This window comes from Sander lucioperca, chromosome 8 (assembly GCF_008315115.2).
Source record: "Sander lucioperca isolate FBNREF2018 chromosome 8, SLUC_FBN_1.2, whole genome shotgun sequence".
Classification (NCBI taxonomy): domain Eukaryota; kingdom Metazoa; phylum Chordata; class Actinopteri; order Perciformes; family Percidae; genus Sander; species Sander lucioperca.
The window spans coordinates 1,479,992-1,506,267 of record NC_050180.1 but is presented as its reverse complement, the minus strand read 5'-3'; the positions used below and the strand labels follow the sequence as shown (position 1 = coordinate 1,506,267).

General features: G+C 39.3%; 1 protein-coding gene across 6 annotated transcripts; it reads left to right on the top strand.

Moving 5' to 3' along the window:
- Positions 1-1,881: 1,881 nt before the first annotated feature.
- Positions 1,882-25,876, top strand: si:dkey-3d4.3 (kelch domain-containing protein 3). Of its 6 annotated transcripts, XM_031278889.2 has the most exons (9): positions 1,927-2,048; positions 8,092-8,112; positions 8,149-8,332; positions 9,944-10,026; positions 10,622-10,700; positions 11,320-11,366; positions 13,100-13,220; positions 16,241-16,433; positions 24,591-25,875. In XM_031278889.2, the coding sequence occupies exons 3-9, from the start codon at positions 8,164-8,166 to the stop codon at positions 25,234-25,236; spliced, it is 1,338 nt and encodes a 445-aa protein (XP_031134749.1). In that variant the 5' UTR covers positions 1,927-2,048; positions 8,092-8,112; positions 8,149-8,163; the 3' UTR covers positions 25,237-25,875. The 6 variants fall into 6 exon arrangements, with proteins under 6 accessions (XP_031134746.1, XP_035860229.1, XP_031134749.1 ...); XM_031278886.2 differs by lacking the exon at positions 8,092-8,112 and having other exon boundaries at positions 1,882-2,048; positions 8,140-8,332; XM_031278888.2 differs by lacking the exon at positions 8,092-8,112 and having other exon boundaries at positions 8,152-8,332.
- The last annotated feature ends 400 nt before the right edge of the window (positions 25,877-26,276 follow it).

Sequence of the window (26,276 nt, the reverse complement as noted above, 5' to 3'; positions counted from 1 at the left end):
CATGTCATGAACCGCGGGTAGCTAGTTAGCTAGCGCTTACTGATAGCTCAAGCTGGTGTGCCATTGGTGTATTATATATTTGTAACTTACCTTGATATGTTTCTTCAAATTCGACTGTGAATTTTTGAAGGCCATTATTTTGCAATCTTTCAGGAGGCAGAGTAGGCACTTCATTCTATATGAATTGTCTTTCACTCCAACAAATGAAAACATGGGGTCTAAGTAGGGCCAGAGGTGGTCTCCTTTCTCACCCTCACTCGAAGTTGAAGCTGTTGAAGGTGGTGTTTCTGGTTCTTCCATCTCGAAACAAACTAACAAAGCTCAAGTGTTCTCAATGCAGGCAGCAGAGGGAAAGGCAGAACGGGAGCACGCGCGGTCTTCTTATAAGACAGCTTGATTCGCTCAATCTGCTGGCAGTCGCAAGTAATCTTCTCCCCCTCCCTGGCATTCGTCACAGTCTGTGCCACTGAGCGAAAAGCAAGAAAGGCGGAGGTATGTCCCTCTTTGGCTAATGTATTTTAAAGATGGAGGTATGTCCCTCTTTGGCTAATGTATTTTAAAGATGGAGGTATGTCCCTCTTTGGCTAATGTATTTTAAAGATTGTCATCAGCCGTCATTAGAGCGACTCGCTCGTATGTATTCTGAATGATTCTAAATGTCAGATTCTACGCTTACGAGAATACTTTGATTAGTTGGTGGAAGTAATTACACATGAATGAGCACATATTTGTGAAAGAACAAAGGGTTTTTGCTAAGAATCAACTAAAAAAATTACACAATGGAGCTTTAAAGTATCCGATATTTACTGTACTTAAGCATCAAAAGTAATTTTCTGATAATAAATATACTTAAGTAAAAGTTAAAAAAAAAACTTTGATTATGAACTTTATGGCCAAAGGTGTGTAACGTTATCTTCATCACCACTGTCGTTGGAGTGGTCATTGTCTGTTACCATGGCAGCAGAGCCTGCACCAGGGGCTTCCATGACACTATTAGTCATTATGCTTCCTCCTCTTCTTCTTTAGTTTTTGTTTAGCCTGACATGGTCATACTCAGATTCTAGTCAGCTCTCGAATGTTGTGGCGGGGCTAAGTTTGGCTGGCATCCAGGCTAGTTTTTTTTACCACTTGGCAACAAACAGGCATTAGGTCACCAACTGGAATGGAGCATGCATTATCTTGGCAATTTAGGATACTGATTTTATTTTGTAGTAACGAGTAACTAAGATGCTTAGGGGAAATGTAGTTGCGTAAAAGTATACATTTTATTTAGGAAATGTAATGGGGTAAAAGTCAAAGTTTCCGGAAATATAAATAACGAAGTACAGATACGTGAAAATTCTACTTAAGTACAGTAGTGAAGTATTTGTACTTTGTTACATTACAACGCTGGTCCTGGCATTGATATAGAAAGTGTGTTTATAATATTCATCAGGTTATGAGTTGAGCTATTATATTCTAGGTGTATAACACGTTAGCTACAACTATATTAGTCTTCATTTAACTTCAACAACAGGTAGCTTACCTTTGCAAACTAGGAAACACAGGAAGGAACACATTGGATATTTCTGGCACATTGACAATAATATTAATGCATTTGCAACGCCCTGTTAATTAAATAGATTTAGTACTTAGTACTTGCAATTTTTTAACTACACGTGGTGAGAAATCAGGGAAATTGGACCAGTATTTTTTCTGCAATCTGACTGACAGACAAACAAATCACCCAACAATCATCGAACCAAAAACAGGCTTTTGTAAGTACGTAGTTTCTTTTGAAAAATAAAATGTAATGTCGATATTTTTGTATCTTTCCAATGTTGTTGTCCAACCAAGCAACACACAGTTCTTCGAACGTCCACAAAAAACTGTCCGCCGCTCTGACCATCCTGCTATGTTGATTTGAATGGGAATGTCCGTTCTACTCTCGTTTATTGTATGGAAACAAGTTATTTTCAGGACTTTTCAATTCCAAATTTACTGAAGACCCTGAATGCAGCACAAGCCCGTTTACAGAGAGACAACAATCAGACGAAGAGGAGCATCTCGTAAGTAACGATTTAGTCATTACAGCGTTTTTTTTCATACATGAAATGCCTGTCACACAATTTTATAAGTATAAAAAGTTTTTAGCACTGGAAAATATGCTGTCGTGTGTCTTATATGCATCGAATAACGTAACTATCTGTAAAGAAGCTCGAGAGAAAGTTCATCTCCTCATTTCCTCTTCGACTTTACCGTTATTAACGTTGACGTTAGCATGTTTGCGCTTTGACTTGTCAGAATGAGACACTGACAGATGTGACTACCAAGTTATAACTTGATGTTATCAAGTTATAACTTAATGTTATCAAGTAGCTAGCTAAACTCCTAAATATACATGGTTGGTGTTCCCCTGGAAACTGAGCCGTAAATTAACGGGCCGTATTCCTCCATTCAGTGGTTGTTATGCCATTGACTGAAAGCGCCTTGTCGACCACAAACGTTACGTCACGTTAGCGTCACGCTCGCATGTATCAAGCCGTTTTAACATTTAAAGGTGCAATATGTAAAACTTTACTGTATTTAATCAGAAAATGACCCCAACGTGTCATCAGATATTAAGGAAACATACTAAACTGAGATACTGTGTTTTCTGACAACAATGCTAAAAGCCAGTATTTCCCCTTTTGAATTTCCGTTCTGTTCAGACGGACTGAGCAGCCTCCAACTGAGCTTGAAGACGTAGATGTGACGTGAGCAACCTGTCTGAAAGTTGGAAGTCTTCTGGTAGCTGTGCCAAGAGAAATCTCAATCATTCCCAATCTAGCAGAGACGGAGAGCGTAGGGATATGTAAGGAGATAACATAGGCACAGGCTAATTATTGATCACTAAAATGATAGTTAACATTAGTAATTCCACTTAAACAGCTAATGTGAGACGAAACTGCCTGCGCGCTTCTCCTGTACTATACGGTAATTCCTCTACTATGAGACAGTAAGTCTCTTACTGATAGCTCAAGCTGGTGTGCCATTTGTGTATTATATTTGTAACTTACCTTGATATGTTTCTTCAAATTCAACGGTGAATTTTTGAAGGCCATTATTTCGCAATCTTTAGGGAGGCAGAGTAGGCACTTCATTCTATATGAATTGTCTTTTACTCCAACAAATGAAAACATGGACTCTGCCAGGGGTGGTCTCCTCTGTTACCCTCACCGCCACGATCACTTGAAGTTGAAGCTGTTGAAGGTGGTGTTTCTGGTTCTTCCATCTCGAAACAAACTAACAAAGCTCAAGTGTTCTCAATGCAGGCAGCAGAGGGAAAGGCAGAACGGGAGCACGCGCGGTCTTCTTATAAGACAGCTTGATCACTTGATTCGCTCAATGATGAGCCACCTTCATCAAACCTGGTGCCAGAGCCATCTACCGCTCTGGCAGTGATAAAGATAGATAGATACTTTATTGATCCCCAAGGGGAAATTCAAGGTAAGATAATGTGGGTTTGGAATGATTCGTAACATTTTTATAATTGTAACGAATAAAGATGCAGCACATAAAAAAGTTATCAGAGTAAAAGTAATAAACAGTAATAATAATAATAATAATAATAGTAACTTATTTATATAGCGCCTTTCATGAAACCATATGAGGGTTTCTGCCACAGAGTCAGAGAGTGATGGCCTGAGTCTGGAGATGTTTTTAAGATGAAAAAAGGCGGATTTGGTGATAGATTTGATGCGAGTATGAAGTACACTGACTGGATCGGAGCGGGAGTTGCTAATGGTGAGAAATTGCTTCCTGTGTATTCAGGATCATTATGGCTGGTAGTGCCATACTCACTGCACTTTAGTCTGCGTTGTGTGTTGCTGTTACTGACTAGAACTAATTACAATTAATATTTAGATGTTAATGTTCAGACAGTGATTACATTTAACTTTGAGTTACCTAAATATTTTCAAAGAGGTACAGGCAGATATTTCTCTCCTTTTATTATTTTATTTTTCTAGTCTAGTAAAGTTCAAAGACAGTGTTTAAAAAGTGCAATCCACATGTTTACATATGTTTATTACAGTAAATAATAATCTAAATACTACTAAGTGTGGTAAAGCCACATACTTGTTTTTATATTTCTGCAATCTGCACTTTAGTTTGTGTGATTTGTTTCTGACTTTCATATGAATGTTTACACCAGGCTTGGTCAGTGCTCAATATACTACTGTGATTGAAGTAGTTAAATAAAAGATGTCATTCATATAAATTCATGCATCCCCTAATTTCATAATCACATCCAGGCCTGGCCTCCAGGAAAGAACAGTTTGTTTAATCTATGTAATCTTGTGTTGTTCATACTATACAATGATTTATTGCTTGTCTTTGTTGAATAATATAGAAGACAGGGTTTCCCGCAGCACTTTGCAGTTTAGGTGGCCCGCCTTAACAACACGCGCATGCCGCCTTAACTGAGTCTTAAAGAAAAAAAATATTTAACTGCCGTGTTACTCTGTCCTGTTTGAGTGGCTGTAATGTAGAAGTTGCATCAACACAGTCTGTAGGAACCAAGGTAACGATGAGTTGTCAAGATACCACCAATCACAACAGAAAGAGCATTTGCTGGCGGTGAGTGTAACTGTCATTTATTCACATTTAAAGGGATAAATCGCCATTTCACCATCGCGTGTGCGTCGGAGTTTGTCAACAAATGTGTGGCAGCTGGGGCATGCCCGGGCAGAGACGGGGTGATGGACTTACTGGAGTGTTGTCATATGGCAGGCAGAGAACATTTATATATGTTTCTCTGTCCTGTTCTTCACATCAGTGAGGCTTTCTTCTCTTGTTTCAACGAAGTGAATATATGAGGAAGTGACTGAACTATCATCACCTCTCACGCATGGATTCTCAACGTCCCGGCTGCTGTTGCCCGGTCTTTGAGACACAGCAGTTGTCTGTTTTTTTTAATCACTACACGCGGTTCACAATACACGGTTAGTTAGCGTAGTTAACAGTGAAGCTATGGGCTGAGCTCTGTTATCTCAGCGCAATTTGTTTTGGAGAAGAGTTGTCAGGCAAAGTGGAAGAGAGCGTGTCACGGAGGATAATGGGAGCAATGCCAGTAAAATTGTTCACACTCAAACTTCTTTTGAAAATAGTTTAATGAGCTTAAAATTGCACATTGCAACTGTTATTTTGAAAAGCTGGTTATTTATTAATTATTTATTATTATTTAAATTTAATATTTAGTGTAGTGTTTAGTATAGAGTCTGCGCTACAGATATGTATTAATTATATATTTAAATTTGATATTTAGTGTGGTGTGTAGTACAGTCCGCACTAGTCTGTACCCCCCCCCCCCCCCGGTCAGATGGCAACCCTACCACCTTAACTAACAAATTTACTGCGGGAAACCCTGGAAGACAAAGAGCTTAAAAAATAATCGCATATCAAATCACAATCGCAATATTGTGTGAAAAAAACAGCAATTAGTCACAATGGTATTTAAAGATATCCACAACAACAGAGAAATTGTTTTCAGAATCAAGATATCTACAACTTGATTGCACTTGTCAAAACTAAATTTAAATCCTTAAAAAGAATAATTGGCCGTTTTAAGGTATTAGCTAGACTGAATAATAATAATAATAACTAGAAAATTCCGCAAGAAATTTTGACAGTGTGCCTACTACTTGGTGCACATCCAAATAACACTGGCTAACAGTAAATCTGCTGTTAGACATGTTCTGAAAAGAGAGGACAACACGGCCTACAGTAAAGAGTCTCCATGATAGGAGGAGGAGTTTGTGTTTGGTTATTCAGAATTTTCAAGAAACTCTATTCAAACTTTAAAATGTTAGGGTATTATTCAACTTTCAAATCACATTAATATTTTTTGAAATATTCAACCTTCTTTGAGGCTTTTAAAAAAAGCCCTTCTGACATTTTTACATTATTGTGTTTTGGATAGAATGTTTAGACTTAGAGTTGGGGATCCAACTGACTGAGTGAGGAGCAGCAGATGCAAATTTATTTTTACTTTGCTATGCCATCCACAGTTTTAACTCTCATACATTTTACATGCAGCAACGGTGCCTCTGCAAAATAGCCTAGGGAAGGAACTTGTTTTGGTGGAACATGTGCATGTAGGGAGGCCAGCTCTGGAATTAAAATGGCTGTCGAGTGTGTGAGTGGATTTTTTCCTCAAAAAAAAGATAAACGTAATTTGATTGTAGCTTGGAGGATGTTTCCCAAATCGACCAGAGTTTAAAATGCCAACACAAAGAAAGCGGAAGGTGACAGATATCTGGCCCTAAATGAGGGACATCCGGCAGAACCTCCGGCGGCACCGGAACAATCCTGGAAATAAAACGTCGTCGAATAGACCAATTCCTTGTAAATCAGTTATGACTTTTTCTTGCAGAGTCAAATGCAGCAACAGAGCAACTGCCTTTCATCACTGTGTTTTAGTAAGGGATGTTTTTATATATACTTTAGAGCTGCAACAATCAGTGGATTAACTAATCTGTTGATTGAGAGAAAATTAACCAGCAACTTTTTATTGATATAATAATTGATTGATTGTTTAAGACATCAATCAAGCAAAAGCACCAAACATTTGATGCTTCCAGCCTTTCAGACGTTAGGACTTGCTGTTTGTCCTCGTTGTAACAAAGTAGTAAACGGAATATCTTTGAGTTTTAGACTGTTGGTTGGACAGAACAAGCGTTTGATGACATCAACAGCATTTTGACTATTTTCATAGTCAGATTTTATAGATCAAATAATTAATCCAAAAAATACAATGTGTACATGTTGCATCATGCACTCCTGCCCCATCAGGGCTATAGATCAAATAACATCCACATCTTTAATCTTTAATATATTTAATGTTTTTCCAAGAAGAAATGTTACCTTCATAAGATGTAATGGAATTAAATCCCAAAATGGGGTGATTTATTTCTGTGTGATCTAGTTTGTAATTATCATTCTTTTTGGTTTCTCTCAAAATGGTTAATACTTAAATTCTTAAGTGAAAAACAGAAAGGGACATTCTGAGTGATGCACAACCAATGATATAACTTAAAGTGTAACTCTCGCCAAAATGCAACCTAGGGTCTTTTTGTAAATGTACCCGAGTCAAACCTTTCTTTTAAAAGCATAATTAGGACGGAAGCGTCACTTTAAGATTTACTGTATTCTCGTTTTTGGGTCAAATGGCCTTTTGAATGGGAGAGCTAGGGACACTTTTATGCTAGCCTCAAAATAGCTATTTTTAAACCACTAAGAAGACTCGACACAACATGAAACTTTGCTCCAAGTATCACCAGGGGCTCTACACCTTAACGACAGCATTGACAACATTGTTTGTGTACCCAGAGTTTACTCTTTAACTTCTCTTCAGGGACATTGTATCCACAACTAATAATGTCACATCATTATTTCACTTAATTTAGAACATCCACTCTAGTTGAGATTAGTCTTAGTGTTGACTCTAGTGATTGCCAAAAGTGTTTTAAAATACAACCCGAAAATGAATAATGATGACTGTGTGGTTAAAGGGGGCCAACTGCATTAGAACATTTTGCCACTAGAGAGCTTCTCCCCCCGAGCCACGCTTCACAGTCTTTCTATGGCAGTGTGTTTCTCCCCACACACCAGGGCCTATGGGCATGGGCCTATGGGTCTATAGCAGTCCCAGCTGAACACCAATAGGAGCCAAGCTCTCTACAACCATAACAGCTAACACTGTCCTATACTATATGTGACACACTATGGCTCGCCATGCCATATGGCAGCCTTGTCATTGTAGGAGGCTACAGCAGCTGGAATAACAGATCATCGTTTTCTTTTATTCCTGTTCTGAGATCCATAACGTCGACTCGCAAGGCACCTGACGGTCATTTTCTCAGTGGGATCATTTTTTATAGAGTGCTGAAGCAGGGTTTCCCCTGGAAGTTGTCTGCTGGTATACATGGTGGATTTCAGCCACAGTATGTTTTGGAGGAGCAGACAGACAGACTGTGCTGTGGTTTTATTGTTACACATCTCCACTGGAATATGACTATTGTATATGGAATATGGCTGTTTGACACTGCTTTTCCCAACTTTTACAATTAGACTAATAACCCCGAACTAATGTACTTTATATGTGATTGATATTTTTATAAAATACTCCAGTGAGAGCAGACGATGCCAGCTATGAGTCACAGTAGTCCTTGCCTGTGGACTCGACTCCTCCAGGGCAGCCAGGCCCCATGTGAACGCTACAAGCACGCCTGCTGCAGCTACGGTGGACATGTCTACATCCTGGGAGGGAGAGACAGCAGCTCTCTGAGGGACTTCTGGAGGTACAGCGTGGGTAAGGGCTAAACACACATTTTAGTGCCAACAAGTAGGGCTTTTACAACCGCATGACAAAACTAAGGATTTGTAGAAATCTGTGGAAGCCTATAGGGGACTTAATTAAAATGTGGAATTTGTGGAAAATTATAATGCTATTGTGAAATTTTCATTTTCACTATAATGTTATTAACCCTTTGAACTACAAACTACAACATATTTCATGACACTGCCTAAGTTATGTTTTTTTTTGTTGGGTATACTCTTTTTGAAAGTTTCATCTGCAATGCACCGGACGTCACCTAACGTGATGACATCAACACAAGCGTACAGCATGATGACGGTAAAGATTGAAGTCTTAGCTTTCTGCTGCAAAAAGAATGACTGCTTAAGCTGTTATTAGGGGTGTGCATGTCTCCCTTATGAGACGATCCGATACGTTCTGGATACATGGGCTACGATACGTTCAGGGGCGATACATTTTAATCTGGAACGATTCAGTGCGATTCAATTTGATGTTGAAATGATTTGGTGCGATACAATATGATTCAATCTGATAGATAGAGCTAATATTCGTTTATTGTACACACATTCATTTCCCATTATAAACTAAAATAAGCCAATTCTATAAAAGAAGCATTGCCTACCTTCAAAGAAGTATGTATTTTGTAAAAGGTATCAGGGAATAGTAAAGCTAGGACATGCTAATACTATACACTGTAACTTCAACTTAATTAGCTAGCCTCTTAAACAAATAACATCCACATCAGCTCCATTTTAAATCAAACAGCCTCCTTGCTGCTACAGTAACTCAAACACAGGTCCACGTTACAGTCATTGTAAGCACTCCAATGATAATCTTACACAGTATTACGTGGGTATACATGTGAGAACAAAAATATTGTTGTGAGCGTTAGCATGCGGCTAGCGGACTTTTGTGGTAATGTAACTGAACATCTTAGAACATATAAACGTCAATATAAATTTAACACACCCAAATACTATATATTTATACCAGTCTACTCGCATGTTTATGACCACACACATGGATGGATGACTCACAATAAGTCATAAAGTAGAATTCACAATATCCACTATGTATTCCTCTCAGCCACTTTCACCGCTAACGCCAAAAACAATCCGAACGTGAATGACCAAGTCCGTAATCACACAAATGGTGAGGCTTTTTGGTCTCAGTCACACATAAATACACACCCGTGTCTTTCAACAGCATTGTGCACACCGCAGCAGCTTCATTGGACTGATAGCTAAGCTTCAGTCAACCGATTCATAACGTTAGACCCGGGCCATTGGCCGAATCTGCAGACCTCTAGTGGCCGCGGGCCCGAGGTCCATTCTCAAAGGGTTAATTAAGTCCCCTATAGGCTTCCATAGTAATCACAGCAACATTGAGAATGTAATCTTGGCATTATTATTAGTTTTAGTTTAGTTTAGTCTATTAGTTTTCTTTTTATTATTACAGTATTTCATATGATGCATGATATATGTAGAAAACTGCCCTGTATGATAAGCTCTTCTAAAAGCCAGAAAAGAAAAAAGAAAACAAAGGTGAGCTGTGTTGCATGACCTCCGGCTAAAATCAAACATGTAATTCTGTGCAACATTTAAGTTTGTGACGAGTGGACAGAGTTAAACTGCACCAGTGACGCTGCACCAGAAGAACTAGAGGGACATTCTATGGTGGCTCATGAGGTACACACTTTTGAACTCTAAATGGCATAAAAACAGGGTTTCCGCAGGGTCTCAAAAAGTCTTAAAAAGTCTAAAATATCAGGCCTTAAAAAGTCTTAAATTCCCTGAAGTGTTGTGTTTTAGGTTTTAAATTTTTAAAAATTTTAAACAGGTCTTATTTTTCCTACGTCTGTGCAACACTACCTCAATATGTTAATTTCTTTTTAATTCCGTGGTGTTGTCTTTTTTTTCTTTGGCTAGTCCAAATATAATTTCGCTGTTTATGATTACAAATGAGCCCAACATGCAACTGTTATTGCAGCCAATCAGCTTTCGTGTTATTGGGCGAGTCTCTTTCGGATTGTACCACAGACATATAACAGATTTTATTCTTGGCTTATACTTAGCTTGAAAAACGCTGAATTTAGGGCTTAGTTGATGTTGTGATAAAGGTCTAAAACTTTATTCATAAAGGTCTCAAAAAAGTCTTGAATTTGACTTGGTGAAACCTGCAGAAACCCTGAAAAAGCATATGAAAGCTTCTATCTCTGCTAACATCGCACAGATTGGTGTGTCAGTGTGTCAGGAACACGTTTAACGGCTCTGACCTTTTCAGGGCTTCCTGTACGTGTTTGGAGGCATGCTGGATTCTGCGTACACCGAGCAGAGATGTCCCCTCTGGGTATTTGACATCGGTGAGTCTCACTGTGGAGGTGCATGCACGATACAACTTAACATGCAAATGCTCGGGCTTGTCAAAAAAGAACTTGTTGTTGCATGTCGACTCCAGAAAAAATCTTAATCCTAATCTTGATCTTAATGTACTGAAAACTGATTTTTGTTTAGCATCAGGATAGACTGATGTGTAAAAGAGTTCCTAAGCCTGTTGTATCTAAACGAAGGGACTCTAAATCGCCAGTAAGTAGGCAGAAGTTGGTATTCCTAATTTTAAACATGCGTGAGTCAGAAGACATGCTGTCAGCAAGTCTAAGCATGCACTTCTTGTTTGAAAGGAGTGTGCAACAGGTTGACCAATGATCTTAGCGCAAACTTTGAGTTGATTGTATAATTTAGTTTTAGGTTTAGCAGATTGTTAAATGCTGACCCAGGCTGTGCTGCAGTACAATATGACAATCTGAATCACTGAGTTATAAAACAGAGAAATAATCTGGCCGCTGGTTCCAAAGAATCTAAGCCTACAGAGAAAGTAAATGCGCTGCTGTATGACAATAACTCATCTGTCAATATCTGTAGTTCCTTACTATCACATGAGCTCTACTTTATTTTCATATTCCTTTGTTGCATGTGTTTCAGCGAAGCAGAAATGGGTGCCCTGCCAGGGAAAGACCAGCTCCCCTCAGGTACAGAGCACCCTTTCATATGAAAATCATTTGAAGTAGTTCCAGATGATATCAAGCCACTCTGGTCTCCCCGTGCCAAGTTTCTGTGTCAGTGTTCTTCCTGACAACACCTGTAAAAAATTAGATCCTGTTTTAAACTGATAAAGCAAAAACATTTTAACAACAAAAAAGAGAAATGAATGACATGTTTTGCACGTGTAGTCATAAAATACTTTTCACATTAGAGTATGTAGTTAGTTGGTGAACGAAAGCAAAACGGTTTTAGTAGGTTTTTCCAGGAAATTAGCATGTTTTACATTTCAGCAGGAATCAGTAGCAGAGCAACTGTCTTGTTATCATCAGCAGTGATAGCTATCAAGGCTAAAACTCAATCAGCAGCAAGAAAAACATCACAGTATTGACCAAAAAGCAAAAAAACATTCATTCATTGATTAGTGCTTTCATGTTTATCTTCAAAAACGTCACGTTTGTATGACAAAGAACTTTAACTGCTCAATGCATGACTTAGAAATATCACTAACACATGTACATCATTGCAGGGAATATGTGTTAGATTTCATAGTGGTAGATGTGCATTTATCTGCAGGCATTGGATGTCATATAGGACACAAAGAGAAACTTGAGCTCTGAGGACGTCCAGAGTTTCTGAAAAGGAATTTCAAGTTTGGAGGCAATTCCAAGTGGTTTTGTTCTCAACATGCAAATCAGAGACTTGTCACCTCCCAGTTGTCTTGAACACAGCATGGCCTGTTCATGAGTACCCTGTGCAGTGTGCACACCGAGAGCCCCTTAATCCACGCTGACATCAGATCTGAAATTCTGGTGGCTCCATGAAACCTCTGAAAGAGAAATATAGAAACATTAAAGGATACTTTCAGGGGTTGTTCAACCTAGACCATATTTTCCCATGTTTTTGTGTCTAAGTGACTGAAGGGAACATCAATTTTTGAAATTGATCGAGTATTAAAGTGCCAAACAAGCTGCAATGCAACATTAATGGGAAAGTGCGCACCGTCAATGTCCTTCCACTAAAACTGCTGTTTTTACTGCTGACAGAATCAGATTATTATTCTAAGTGTCTGACAACATTATGGAAAGAATCCCTACAGAGATAGACCTTTTAGTTAAAGAGTAAGATCCTTTTAGTTTAACATGAAACAGCCCCGAAATCACCATCACCAAACTACACCAGACTCCATTTAAATAAACAGTATTTTTTATCATCTTCAAACACACTTCATTCAAAGTGGACAGAAACAAATCAAATCAATCAAAAGCCGTCTTGGTTCTTCTTTCCACTGTTCCAACAATCACCACTCTGGTTTGGTTGAAAAAAAAAACTTAATTCTCCCATTTACATATAGGCAAAATATGCTGCCTCTATACACGCTAAAAGTACTGTTTATTTAAATAGAGTCTGGTAGGTTTGGCAATGGAGATTTCAGAGCTGTTTCATGTCATGGAGAAAAAAATGATTTTACTCTTTAACAATAAGGTCCATCTCTGTATTAATCTGAGCCTGTCAGTGGCAAAAACGCCATTTTTTAGTGGACGGAAAATTGACGATGCACATTTTTCCCTTTTCAATGATTTTTGTTCACATTAGTCACTTAGACACCAATGCACGGGGAAATAAAGTCCATGTTGAGACTGAGGGAAGTTTCAAGTTTTAGTAAATAGCCTGTCGACTCGTATAGATGTTTGTGTGATCTTGTGTGTGTTTGTGTGTGTAGAGCCGAATGCCAACCAACAGAAAAGGACACAGTGCTGTGGTGCTCGGCTCTGCCATGCTGGTGTATGGAGGGTTAGTGGACATGAAAGGATGCTCGCAGGACTTTTGGAGTTTGGATTTTGGTGAGTTTAAAGTTGCTTTTAGCAACTCATGGATGCACCCAGTGTATTGTTCTTTTTTGTACATATTGTATTATTCATGTTATCAGCCATTTGTGCAGCGTAAACTAAAGAGTTAGTAGAACAAAAGAGACCAATCCACACAAAAACACACGCAGCCTCTCTCCATTTTTTAATTTGTTGATGTTGGAACTAGATCTGCAAATATTAATCACTTAATTGGTTAGTTGTCACCTATTAAATCCAATTATTTTTGAGTCATTTTGTTAAAAAAAGGAAAACATTCCCTTTTTGCAGCTTGTTAAATGTGACTATCTTCTAGTTTCTTCTCTCCTCTGTGACAGTAAACTGAATATCTTTGTGATGTGGACATAACAAGACATTTGAGGACGTCATCTTGGGCTTTTTGGGAAACACTGATCCACCATATCCATCCATTTTTTTTTTTTAGAATTTTCGGACTTTTTATAGACCCAAAAACTAATAGATTAATTGAGAAAATTATCCTCAGATTAATCAACAATGAAAATAATGGTTAGTTGCAGCCCTAATTTGAGCTAAATACTACTTCTTAGTTTTCTGAGACTATGGCAGGTATCAGAACACTTCTACTGATGACAAGACTTTGACAAACAGAAGGGTCGGTGTATCATCAAGTAGAAGTGCCTTTTTTAGCTGAGAAAAACACACAGTAATCAGTTAAGACTTTTAAGATCTTATTGTAATTCATCCCATTTGTACATTTACACCCAATTATATTGGGGGATTTTTTATTTTCACTGCTGCTTAGTGTAACTAGTCTTTCTCAGAAGGGTGGTATCTTTATAAGCCTTTTCACCTCACCTGCACAATGTTTTACCTTGTATCAAGCCTTATTTTAAGTAGTTAGTTAGTTTGTTTTAATTAAGTGTGAATATACTAAACTAAGTTGTCTGCACACAGCAGGTGAGAAATACAGAAGGCTGACTGTTTAATATCTTGATAACATGTTATGGCCATGTTCACACAAAGCAGCCAAGAGCGTTGTTTGTTGCTATAACAACAGCTACTGCTACAGTATCTTAGAGCGCTATGTTACGCTAACGCTAACGTTAGATAAAACAAAGTGGTGGAGTGAGCTAGAGAAAGAACAGAGAGAGAGAGAGAGAGAGAGAGAGAGAGAGAGAGAGAGAGAGAGAGAGAGAGAGAGAGAGAGAGAGAGCGGTGCTACAAATGTTAGATAAAAACAAAACAAATAACTTGCTGTGCTCCGACTCCATTTTTTTCTTGTCGTTATGAAAACGACAGGTCTGGCTTGTCCAAAAAGCGCTTGACGTAGGGCATTTTTCTTCAGAAAAGTTGAACTTTTTTCAACTTCAAAAGTGCCCTGAGCTGCAGAAGAAAAATAAACGTGTTTATTATATTACAAAAATATAGGCAATAGGCTTGTAAAAACTATTGAAAACTGGCTGCTGAAACACTGGCCTGCTGTAGGGGGTCCGGTAAGAACCTGAACCAGAGATGTCTGACTCTGAGATCCAGGAAGATTTATTTACAACTCCAACATGAAGTTAACTATGAAGTTGTGTTTGACGTTACATGTGAAGTTAGATGTGGTTCTAAAATATAAGCAAATAATAATGCACATTAATAAGCATGACTTACTATGAACATGAAACAATACTAAGAATTACATTCATTTCTCTGTAATAATTAACATAAATGTAACATATTGCTCAGTAACACAAACTGAGAATAAGCCACATCTATTACAGCACACATATCCATAACGGAGCAAACAGTGTAATACACCTTTAATAGCTAAGCACGTGGCTCCACAGCGCTAGTCTGTTTACTGGCAATTGCACCTTGCTAGCAAATTGCCCTAACACAACCTGAATATCAACACGTGGCTGCACAAGTAATATTAAAGAATCTGCACATCTTTCAGCTATGCAGTAAGAAGCACAGCAACAGCAATATTATCAAGGCGATAATATCTCTCTCTCTCCAAATAAATGTCATGTCGTAACACGGGCTAAACTTAATCCACATTGTAGCAGTACACTTATTGAAATATGAATAAACGTAGCTTAAGCGTTTACACAGATAACGAGGCAGTGTAACCCATGACAGTTTAGCAAGCTACAGAATAGTTTTAACCTACGTTCTGGGCTACACGCATCGCTTCAACGAAAGTCCGAAAACGGGAAAGGAATGATAAAGAAAAAAGTCCATTTACAGCTGCTGTATCTGTCCCCTTCTCCTGTCTGAGAGCGAGTGATTGGCAGGAGATCAAAGCGATGACTCTCGTCAATGATTGGTCAAGTGTTACTATGGCCTTTTTTACAAGGCTGGTAAATGTCCTGAGCGCTGTCATCTCCTCCTTCCGCCGTGATTCCAACTTCAAGAAACTGAAGGCACTGTAGGCTACGCAGTGCGCCCGCGCGGCAACTTCAGGAGACTCGGATGAAGCTGGGAACACACGGCTTCCACACCGTGGTAATCCACTGTGATAATAATGATATTTTAAATGAGAAACAGTAATTGTTATCGTCAACATTTTTACCGTGGTTTACCGTTACACCGATAATCGTTACATCCATAGTTTACTCCATAGGATTGTAATTTAAAACGACGTTGGCAGCTTAAAAAAAGACGCCGAGTATGAACATAGCCTATGACTAACACTTTGAACATTACAGTAACTGTGCATTAACTGTAGACACACTGTACACACGGTATACTGTGTGTGTGTGCGTGCGTGCATGCATGTGTGTTAAAAATGAATGATGATCCTGCTCCCCACTACATTTAAACATTTTAAATCACCCATTAGTACTGCATGTCTAGTTCAGCTTTTATAATATATTTTAGTCATGTTTCAACTTTGGTCCAGAAAAGTACCAAAAATATGTGAGATAATGATTCAGTGTCATCGTTACACAATCTGCACATAGGAAACTGTTGAAGAACATGTAAATATGTCGCAACTGTGTAGTCATTAAAATTGAAATGTTTTTTGTATTTTGTGTGTGTGACAGATTCCATGGCTTGGTCCCTGCTGAATGGCTCCCAGCAGCAGGGCCCATTAGGCCCCGGCCCCAGACACAGCCACTCAGCCGTGGGCAGCCACAGCTGCATGTACCTGTTCGGGGGCCTGAAAGGCTTACGGGAGCAGAGAGACTTCTGGAAATGGAATTCCACCAGCAACATGTGGAGTTCCCTCAAAAACAAGTGAGAAGTGATTTCATCTCTCAGTTTGTCCTTTTGGGCGTTGCCTTAGCTCCACAGCTAAATACAGTGTTAGTTATTATAGTTATTACAGTTATTATACAGTATACAGATATTGCAAAAGAATAATATGAGAATAGAAATGCTTTAAGAGGGCAAAGAGACCTTGCATCCATTCAATTTGGATGGTTAACTATCCTGACATGATTTTAAAGTTATCTCTAATCTGTGATACAGAGTTTTAAGGTGCAGTGTGACGGGCAACGCACACACACACACACACACACACAGGGCAGGGCTCAACGCTAACTTGTTAAAGTGGGTGTCGGCTTGGCAACCAGGCATCAGCTTTTGGTTGCCGAAACTGACAATACGGTTGCCATGTTTTAAACTGCCTATATTTGGAGCAATTCATTTCTTATGTAACTATACCACATGTTTTAATAATGAAACAATGAGATAATGGCTTGCCATATAATTTCCCATCCCTCTCAAATAGGAGCGCAACGGATCACAAAACTCCTCAAAACTCGGATCACGGTTTTGATTCGCAGATCGAATCAAAACCGTTTTTTGATCCATTTTTGGATCAGCACAAAAAAAGGGGGAAGTTAAATGATTATTACAATAATTACTTCTTTCACCAGTAAAAATTATGGATGGAGGGCGCAAGGCAAGGGTCGGGGTATTGGTAAACATAATGACCGGTCACTGCTGTCAACGTTTTTTGTGCCTCTGATTCATGTCTTCATATCACTCCGCAAGTGGTCCATTAATTTGTCACGATGTAACTTCATTCAAAGCAGAGCTCCACCAAAGAGCCTGCAATCGTTGCGGAAGGTTATTTGAATAAGAATTTTGGAAGTGTGGGGGCGAGCTATCTTCTTAGCTGAAGCCGACAACGGGACTATATTTTTATTTTACGTTGGCAATGCAAGCTGAAGCGACGTAGGAAAAGGTGTTGAGAATGACCAACACCTAATCTTAAACTTAGGGTACTTAATTTACTAAAAAACACAACAAAATATTAATTTCGCCGATTGTGAAGGGCGATATTCACGCCAGCGTCTTCATGTTCCAACATACATTTTTTTTGAAGTGGTAAATACATGTTTCAGAGTATCCTCCAGGCATATGGACTTTTAACCCTGGTGTTGTCCTCGGGTCAAATTTGTTTTATGGATTACATACAACCAGTGGTTAAATTGGGCCGGGGCATAAGCCTGCTCGTTTGTGTCCGGATGTGCCTGCTTTCTGTCAGTTGCCTACTGGAAATATGTCACATACAATTTGATGAAAGTGATGCTTTTGAAAACATGATATCTCTGACAATAAATGATAGATTTTTGAAATGGCATGTCTATTTTGTCTCGGCGGAGCTAAGATGAGAACAATCGGAACACGGCAACAACCCACGCAGCACTGCAGACAATTCACCACTGCGGGCAACTACATAAAGCCTAAGAGTCTACGTCGGTAGGATTAACAGATAAAATGCCTTCTCCTAAAGCTAAAAACCCTGTTCGATTCGGTGGAAGCCCGGTGCTCGGAAACTCCAACGGCCGCTACGAGTTCTGTTGTACGTCCCGCTGTTGGAATCTTCTACAGTGAAATACAGTCACCCTTTTACACCGTTTAGCTGTCAGCATTTTAACCGTGTTAATCCAGTCACAACTGTAGCTAACAGTAGGCTAACATTACCTACTGTGTAACGTGTTTACTAGCGTGAGCGCAGCGATGTTTTTGGGCACATGCGCATCTGGCTGTTCACTTAATGTCGCATCATTCCCTTTGCCCCTATTCTTCCCCTCTGACACTGTTGACTTGGTCAGCCTGTCCAGTATCATGACGTTATGTGACAACTTTACCACTATCTCTTGTGTGCTCCAAGACTCCAATTTTGGACGGAGAAGCAATGAATCGTACAAGAAATCACTTAAGCAAAAATGTTTAATTGCTTTATTACTGTTGATGTCAGGGAATGTGCAGCCCAACCCAGGCCCAGACACCCCTATAAGCTTAAACACCCTGGCAGATTTTAAAGAAAGATCTGGTCTTGGTTTCTTTCACTTGAATGTACGCAGTCTTGTTCCTAAAATGGACATGTTGCGTATCTGGGCTCACTCTACAGATGCTGATGTATTTGTCTTGTCTGAAACCTGGTTAAGTAAATTGGTTTCAGATAAAAAAAATCTATATTAGTGGTTATAATGTTTTCAGGACTGACCACCCTAATAGAGGTGGGGTTGTAGCAATCTACATCAAAAATCAGTATCGAGTTAATGTATTGGTGTCAATATCATTAGTTAAACAGTTTGAATTTTTAGCCTTGGAGCTCGAAGTCTCTAAATCACTTTGTATAACGGTTGTTGGTTGTTACAGGACACCTTCAGCTGTTAGCGGTGCTCTGCCCTCCTTAATGCAACTCCTTTCTGATTTTAACTCTAAGGCAGGGGTCTTCAACGTTTTTTAAGCCAAGGACCCCTTAACTGAAAGAGAGATGGAGTAGGGACCCCCTACTACATATAATGTATAAAATGAAGTTGCATAATAAACTGGGTCTACAATAACGTGTAGGGCGGCCTAAAGCCTTTATACATACCTTTGTTGCATAGAATACTAAGCTATTAAAATAGCCTAATAATTGTTGGCATGGTTTTATAAATCATGTTTTAATGTTAAAACATACATGTGGCACAGTGAATCCTTAGGATTAAATGTATCTGTGGATTGCCTTAGTGACCACTGTGTCATAGCAACAGTTAGGAATACTAAAATACCTAAAACTAAACTACGCATTATAGTCAAGCGTAATATGAAGCATTTCTCAGAACAAGAATTCCTTCATGATTTATCTAACTATGACTGGGAAAAAAATTAATATCAGTGCAGATGTTGAAAGTGCCTGGAACCTCTTTCATGAGGGGTTTACCAATATAATTAATAAGTATGCTCCACTAAAGAAGTACAGAGTCAAAGGCTGAAACAATGCTTGGTTTTCACCTGATTTAACAAATATCCTCCATGAGCGCAACATGGCATGGACAAAAGCCAGAAAATCGAATCAGAACTCTGGCTGGTCTTCAGGCAACTGCGCAATGCATGTACTCTCAAAATTAGAAAAGCCAAAGCTGATCATTTTCTTTCTCAAACCACTTATAACCTGAATAAGCCATCAAAATTTTGGAAAACTATTGAATCATTATCAGAAAACAGTAAAGGCCAGGAGCTTCCCTCAAGCATTGTGATAGACTCAAAAAGTTACTGACAATGCCAAAATGCTTGATTGTTTCAATGAACATTTCATAGCCTCAGGATTTTTATTTGAGTCATTCAATCCTCAACATGAGTGTTCCTCTACAGTTGAGACTGTTGGTCTGGATCCTTCTAGTCAGTCTTTTAGTTTCAGTCCTATCACAGTTTCAGACGTAAATAAAGCCCTCAAGCATTTGGGCACAACAAAATCTGCAGGCCCTGATAAACGGGATCCCTACTTTTTAAAGCTAGCAGCACATGTTATTGCTGTGCCCTTAACTAATATGCATGTTCTGTTGATCAGTTACTGTCAGCTCAACTATTTCATTTCAAGACAGTAACCGTACTAGAAGTAAGAAAGGCCTTGAAAGATCTAGATCCAAAAAAATCATCAGGTCCAGACAAATTGGAACCATATTTTCTGAAAATAGCTGCAGATTTGATAGCATATCCAGTTGCATATCTAATTAACCTTTCTTTAGCCACAAATCAAGTACCAGCCATCTGGAAATCTGCCAATATTCACAAAGGTGGTGAATAAAAGAGTCATCAGCATGCAATTAAAAGACTATTTAATTAATAAAAAATATCCTGAATGAATTCCAATCTGGATTTAGGAAACAACATAGTACAATAACAGCTGTTTCAAAAGTTGTAAATGATCGGGTCAAAATCTTAGACAATGAACAGCACTGTGCAGCACTGTTTATTGATTTGTCAAAAGCTTTTGACACAGTGGACCATAAAATACTTCTTCAAAGACTCACCTCTATTGGACTATCAGAACAAGCAGTGGGATGGTTCAACAGTTATTTATCAGGGAGAACACAATGTGTGCGAGCAGATGGTTTCACTTCTGCCTCCCTAAATATTTCAAATGGGGTGCCTCAAGGCTCAATCTTTGGGCCGCTTCTGTTTAGCATTTATATAAACAACCTCTGTAATAATATAAATAATACAAATTATCATTACTATGCTGATGACACTGTTCTCTATTGTTCTGGGTCCACTTTAGGTCAAGCAATCACAAATTTACAATCCACTTTTAACATCTTGCAACATTGATCAATCACTGTCTTTTACATTGCATGTCCAAGGTTTGGTTAAAAAACTGAAGTTGAAGCTAGGTTTTTTCTTTAGAATCAAGTTCTGTCTATCATTTGAAGCAAAAAAACAACTTGTAAATGCAACATTCTTGTCTGTTTTGGACTATGGTGACATTTTATATATGTATTCAACCTCCCAGTGTCTTCATGCTTTGGACACAGTGTTTCATGGAGCCTTAAGATTCATTACAAACTTAAAATCTCATACTCATCACTGTTTGCTCTATTCTCGGGTCGAGTGGTTCTCCCTCTCAATCAGGCGTTGGATGCACTGGCATCTTTTTATTTATGAAGCAGTATTAGGACTACTTCCTCCTTATCTGAATGCTTACATCCTCCCGAGGTCTGCAGGGACATATCACTTGCGTTCACAGGATCTGTTTTTATTGTCAGTCCCTAAAGCCCGCACTGACTTTAGTAAAAAGTCTTTTAATTTTGCAGCACCATCTGCATGGAATCAGCTTCAGAATGAACTACAGTTGAAGGAGTTGGTCTCATTTTGTTCTTTTAAAGGCTTTCTAAAGGATCTTGCAGAAAGGCAGTCTGTCATTGTTTTTAAATTGTTTTAGGACCCAGATTTCTTTTTATGATGACATTGTTGTTTGAATATGATGAGTGAAAGTGTGTCTATGTTTTTAATTTGTTATTGTCTTTGTATTTATTTTGAAACCACACTGCTGCCACTTGCCAGGACACTCTTGCAAAAGAGATTTGTAATCTCAAGGAGTTTTTATCCTGGTTAAATAAAGGTTTGAATGAAAAAATATTTGTAATCTGTATTTGAACACAAATGCCATTCCTCCCATCTGAAAATCAGCCTTTGTGGTTCCCCTGCTAAAAGGTGGTGACCCTTCCATCTTAAATAACTATAGACCGACCTCTAAACTGTCTGTCCTGGTCAAGGTACTAGAATCCCTTGTCAGTGATCAATTAAAGGATTTTTTTTAACAGTTATAATGTTTTATCGGATTTCCAATCTGGTTTTAGAAAAAGGCATAGTACAACATCGGCAGCTCTTAAGGTTTTAAATCTTTGTTGAATCCATGGACAACAAGCCACATTGTGCAGCCCTTTGTAGCATTTGATACAGTGGACCACAGAGTGCTTAAGCAGAGACTGCATAGGGCTGGACTTTGTGAACAAACTGTCGGCTGGTTTGTTAATTACCTGGTAGCACTTCTTGCCATCTCAGATTAACAAAAGGTGTGCCTCAGGGGTCAGTCTTGGGGCCACTGCTATTCATCCTCTATATCAATAACATTGATAATAACATTTCTAATGTAAAATTTCATTTTTATGCTGATGACACTGTACTGTATTGCTCAGCACCCACCGCAGACCAGGCCCTCTCCCAGTTACAACTTGCTTTTAACACGCTTCAACAGAATCTTTATGATTTAAAACTTGTTTTAAATGCAGAAAAAACTAAAGTCACACTTTTTTCAAATTCAAAATCTAAATCATATCTGCCTTCAATCCTCACTTCCCAGGGTATGAAGATTGAATGTGTTTCTAAGTACAGATACATTGGTATTTTAATCAATGTATCTCTTTCTTTTACCCTTCATATTCAGCAGTTAGCAAAAAGATTAAAACTTAAACTAGGGTTTTTTTTCAGAATCAAATCATGCCTTTCGTTCAAATCTAGAAAGAGGCTGGTCGCTGCCACTTTTATGTCTGTACTTGACTATGGTGATGTTTTATACATGCATGCTTCATCTCAAAGTTCCCATGCACTGGACACTGTATACCATGGATCTCTGAGGTTCATCACTGGTTTGAGAGTCCTCACTCACCATTGTGAACTGTATGAACGTGTTGGATGGCCTTCTTTATCAACACAGAGACTTCAACACTGGCATATCTTCATATACAAGGCTATTTTAGGTCTACTTCCATCCTACCTTCTGACCTATATTAATGTAAATAGTACCGGGACTTACAATCTCTGTTCCCAGTATCTTTTCCTTCTGTCTGTTCCAAAGGTTAGAACTGAGCTGGGGAAAAAGGTGTTTAAATTTGCTGCTCCCTCTACATGGAACAAGTTACAGAAATCCATAAAATTGAATGAGCTAGTCTCATTGGTCACTTTTAAGAGGATGTTGATTGACTTGAAGGTAGCCACATCTGGCTGTAGATGTTTTGCCTGATGTGTTTAGGATTCTGGTTGACTTTGAGGGATTTGCTATTTCAGTTGTTTTATGTTTTTAGTGTTTTTGTGTATTTTGTGTATGTACTGTTTGTGTGGTTGTACTGCTGCCTGTCTTGGCCAGGACACTCTTGAAAAAGAGATTTTTAATCTCAATGATGGTTAAATAAAGGTAAATAAATAAATAAATAGCGTGACAGCAGCGATGTTTCTGTTGCCTCTAACGCCTGTTCTGAGCATCAGAGCGCTGTACAGACATTTAGGTGGCACCATAATGAGGCACCGAAATCCACGTTGCTATTTCATCCGGCAGATACCGGACACTGGTACCACATGAGCACCGGATTTTAACATGTGCCGTTAATGTGAACAGAAAATTGCGTTGCCTGTATCTTTTCAATGCTGTGTTGCACAAGAACGTAGTGTTTAACTTTAAGTTTTAACTTTTTCCAGTTTTGTAAGTTTTGATTTGTTTTTATATATAAAAAAAACACAAATATTGAACAGGTGGTTGCCAAGGGCAACCGGGCAACCGTTACTGTCGAGCCCTGCAGGGTGTGAATGCATCCAAATACAGCTGCAGCTAACCATTATTTTCATGTTTCATTCATCAATTATTCTCTGGGTTAATCGATTAGTTGTTTGGTCTATAAAATGTCAGAAAATTGTGAAAAATGTGGATCAGTGTTTTCCATGATGATGACGTCCTCAAATGTCTTGTTTTGTCCACAACTCAAAGATATTCAGTTTACTGTCACAGAGGAGATAAGAGTAGAACATATTCACATTTAAAGCTGTAGTGCATAGTTTCTGTCTCCCCCATGAGGAATTCTAAGTAATGACATCATAAGTGTCAGCGCGTCCACATGATACAAGCCTAATGGGGTGGCTGTGGCTCAGTGGTAGAGCGGTAGCCTGCCAATCGGAAGGTTGGGAGTTTGATCCCTGGCCCTGCAGTCCCATGTTGAAGTGTCCTTGGGCAAGACACTGAACCCCGAGTTGCCCCCGATGCTGCGCCATCGGAGTGTAAATGTGTGTGTGTGTTTAACTGATAAGCAGGTGGCACCTTGTACGGCAGCCTCGGCCACAGCGTATGAATGTGTGTGAATGGTTCCTGTAAAAGCGCTTTGAGTAGTTAAGACTATAAAAACAGTCCATTTACATTCTGTGATCACGCACCCCTCCTCCACACAGTCGCTAGTAGCCAAGGAGGACACGGAGGATTAAAAAACATGATGGACTCTTCAGAAGAGGTCATTATCTTCACTCAAGCTTCTGCGCCACAATCTTCTGAACATAGTCATACTGAGAAATCCAGAGAGAGTTCTGTGGAGCTGATAGTCTTAATTAGCTTTGTAGCAACTCATTTGGCAATGGCTTGAATGTAACGGACGTTTATTAATGTCAAAGAGTTACGCACTACAGCTTTAACAAGCTGGAATCAGAGAATTTGACCTTTTCTTTCTTAAAATGCATTCAAATTGATTATCATTTACTTTAGCTGTCATGTCTAATAAAGGCCTTAAATGCCCAACAAAAAGTTCATTTCAGACTCATTTAATTTGCTCAGACTCTCTGAAAGCAGAGCAGTATTGTATTTGTTGTATGTGTTCAGTTTCACACCACCTACTCTCTGCTTGTTTCCCTCAGGGCCGGTCCCTCCAGACTGATGGGCCACTCAGCCGTGACCTACCAGGACAGTATGCTTCTTTATGGAGGAGGTGAGAGCCAGAACTCTCCACAGCACTGCCTGTGGAGGTACTACTTCACCACTCAGACCTGGGGGCAGGTTGCCACGCTTCCCGGCTCCAACCCCCCAGGGAAGATCCACCACTGCTGTGTTGGGCTGGGTCCCAGCTACAAGTCCAACACCAGCAGCCCCTGCTTCCCCTCAGCACAACCCAGGCTGCTAGAGGGGAAACTAAGGCTCTTCAAGAACAAGTGCTTCCCCGCCCCACTCACCTTTCTAGGATCAGAGGGAGCTATAGAGCTGGAGACGTTCAGCCCGGACAGATGCTACGGTAGCAAAACTCTCACACAATCTTCCCAACTATTCAACAGCGAAGAGGGCTTAATGGGGAAAGATGCACAGCAGGTTGGAAACTGTTTGACTTTTGAAAACAAGGCTTTTAGGAAACAGTGGTGCTACAGAAGAGATAACCTGCTGGATAAGGAGGAGGAAGAGGATGAAGGTGATACCGCGCATCTGCCTGATCTGCTGCTGGTGCTGGGTGGGAAACCGTGCACCACACACAGCCCTATCTCCATATGGCAAATGACTCTGACGGACTCATAGCAGCTTTTGAGAAAAAGAAACTTTACATTCACATGTTCTCTATATGAGAAATATAAAGAAAAAAAAAACACTGGTGTTATTTTATCACTTTTGTTTTGTTAAATCTTATATGTTGAAAGGGTTTACTGACATGCTGTGAACAAGAGAATAACTCAACTATTTTTATAATACTGTTACTTTTGTTGTGAGTTTTAATGTCGGGAGTTGCATTTATACATTTCCTTTTTGCAGAAGTCAAATAAATTATCAGAAAATGCCATTAAGAAAAGCTGTAAAATGATTGCAGTCATGAACAATGATCTAATTCGTAGTGTCATTGTGAAAAATATACAGCACACACGTGAACATAAAAATGGCAAAATCAGGATCACTGATCCAAAAGATTTCTGTGTACTGCTGTACATGATGAATGGTGCCAGTTCCCGGAGCTCCTCGGTTACCCATCAGTAGTATATATCCACAACGTTCCCCTCCCGGGATTGTTCAGGTGCCACCAGATATTCCGCTTGATGTCCCTCTTTTTTGGCTGGATGTCCGTTACCTTCCTCTTTCTTTGTGTTGGCGTTCTAATCTCCGGTGAATTTGTGAGGACTATGGTTAACTGCTCCTCAGATCTCTGCAGGGTAAATCCAGACAGCTAGCTAGACTATCTGTCCAATCTGAGTTTTCTGTTGCACGACTAAAACTACTTTTGAACGTACACATGTTCCACCAAAACAAGTTCCTTCCTGAGACTATTTTGCAGAGGCACCATGGCTCCGCCCGGCTCTTAGACGATTGTGATTGGTATAAAAAAAAAAAAGCCAATAAACCAGAGCACATTCTCTCATCCCGGAATGCTGTGTGGACTAGCCAGACCCTCCTCCTGCGCTGTGGAGGAAGGTCTGGCAAAGTGAGACTAACCCGTCAGTAAATCTCCACTGGATGACTCGCTTCAGAAGGGTTGAAAAGTTTCTGCTTAGCGCAGCACCATTGCAGCCATAAACAAAACTGACTAGCATTCTCCCCAACTCCAAAATTGTCACGTCCATTTTCAAAAA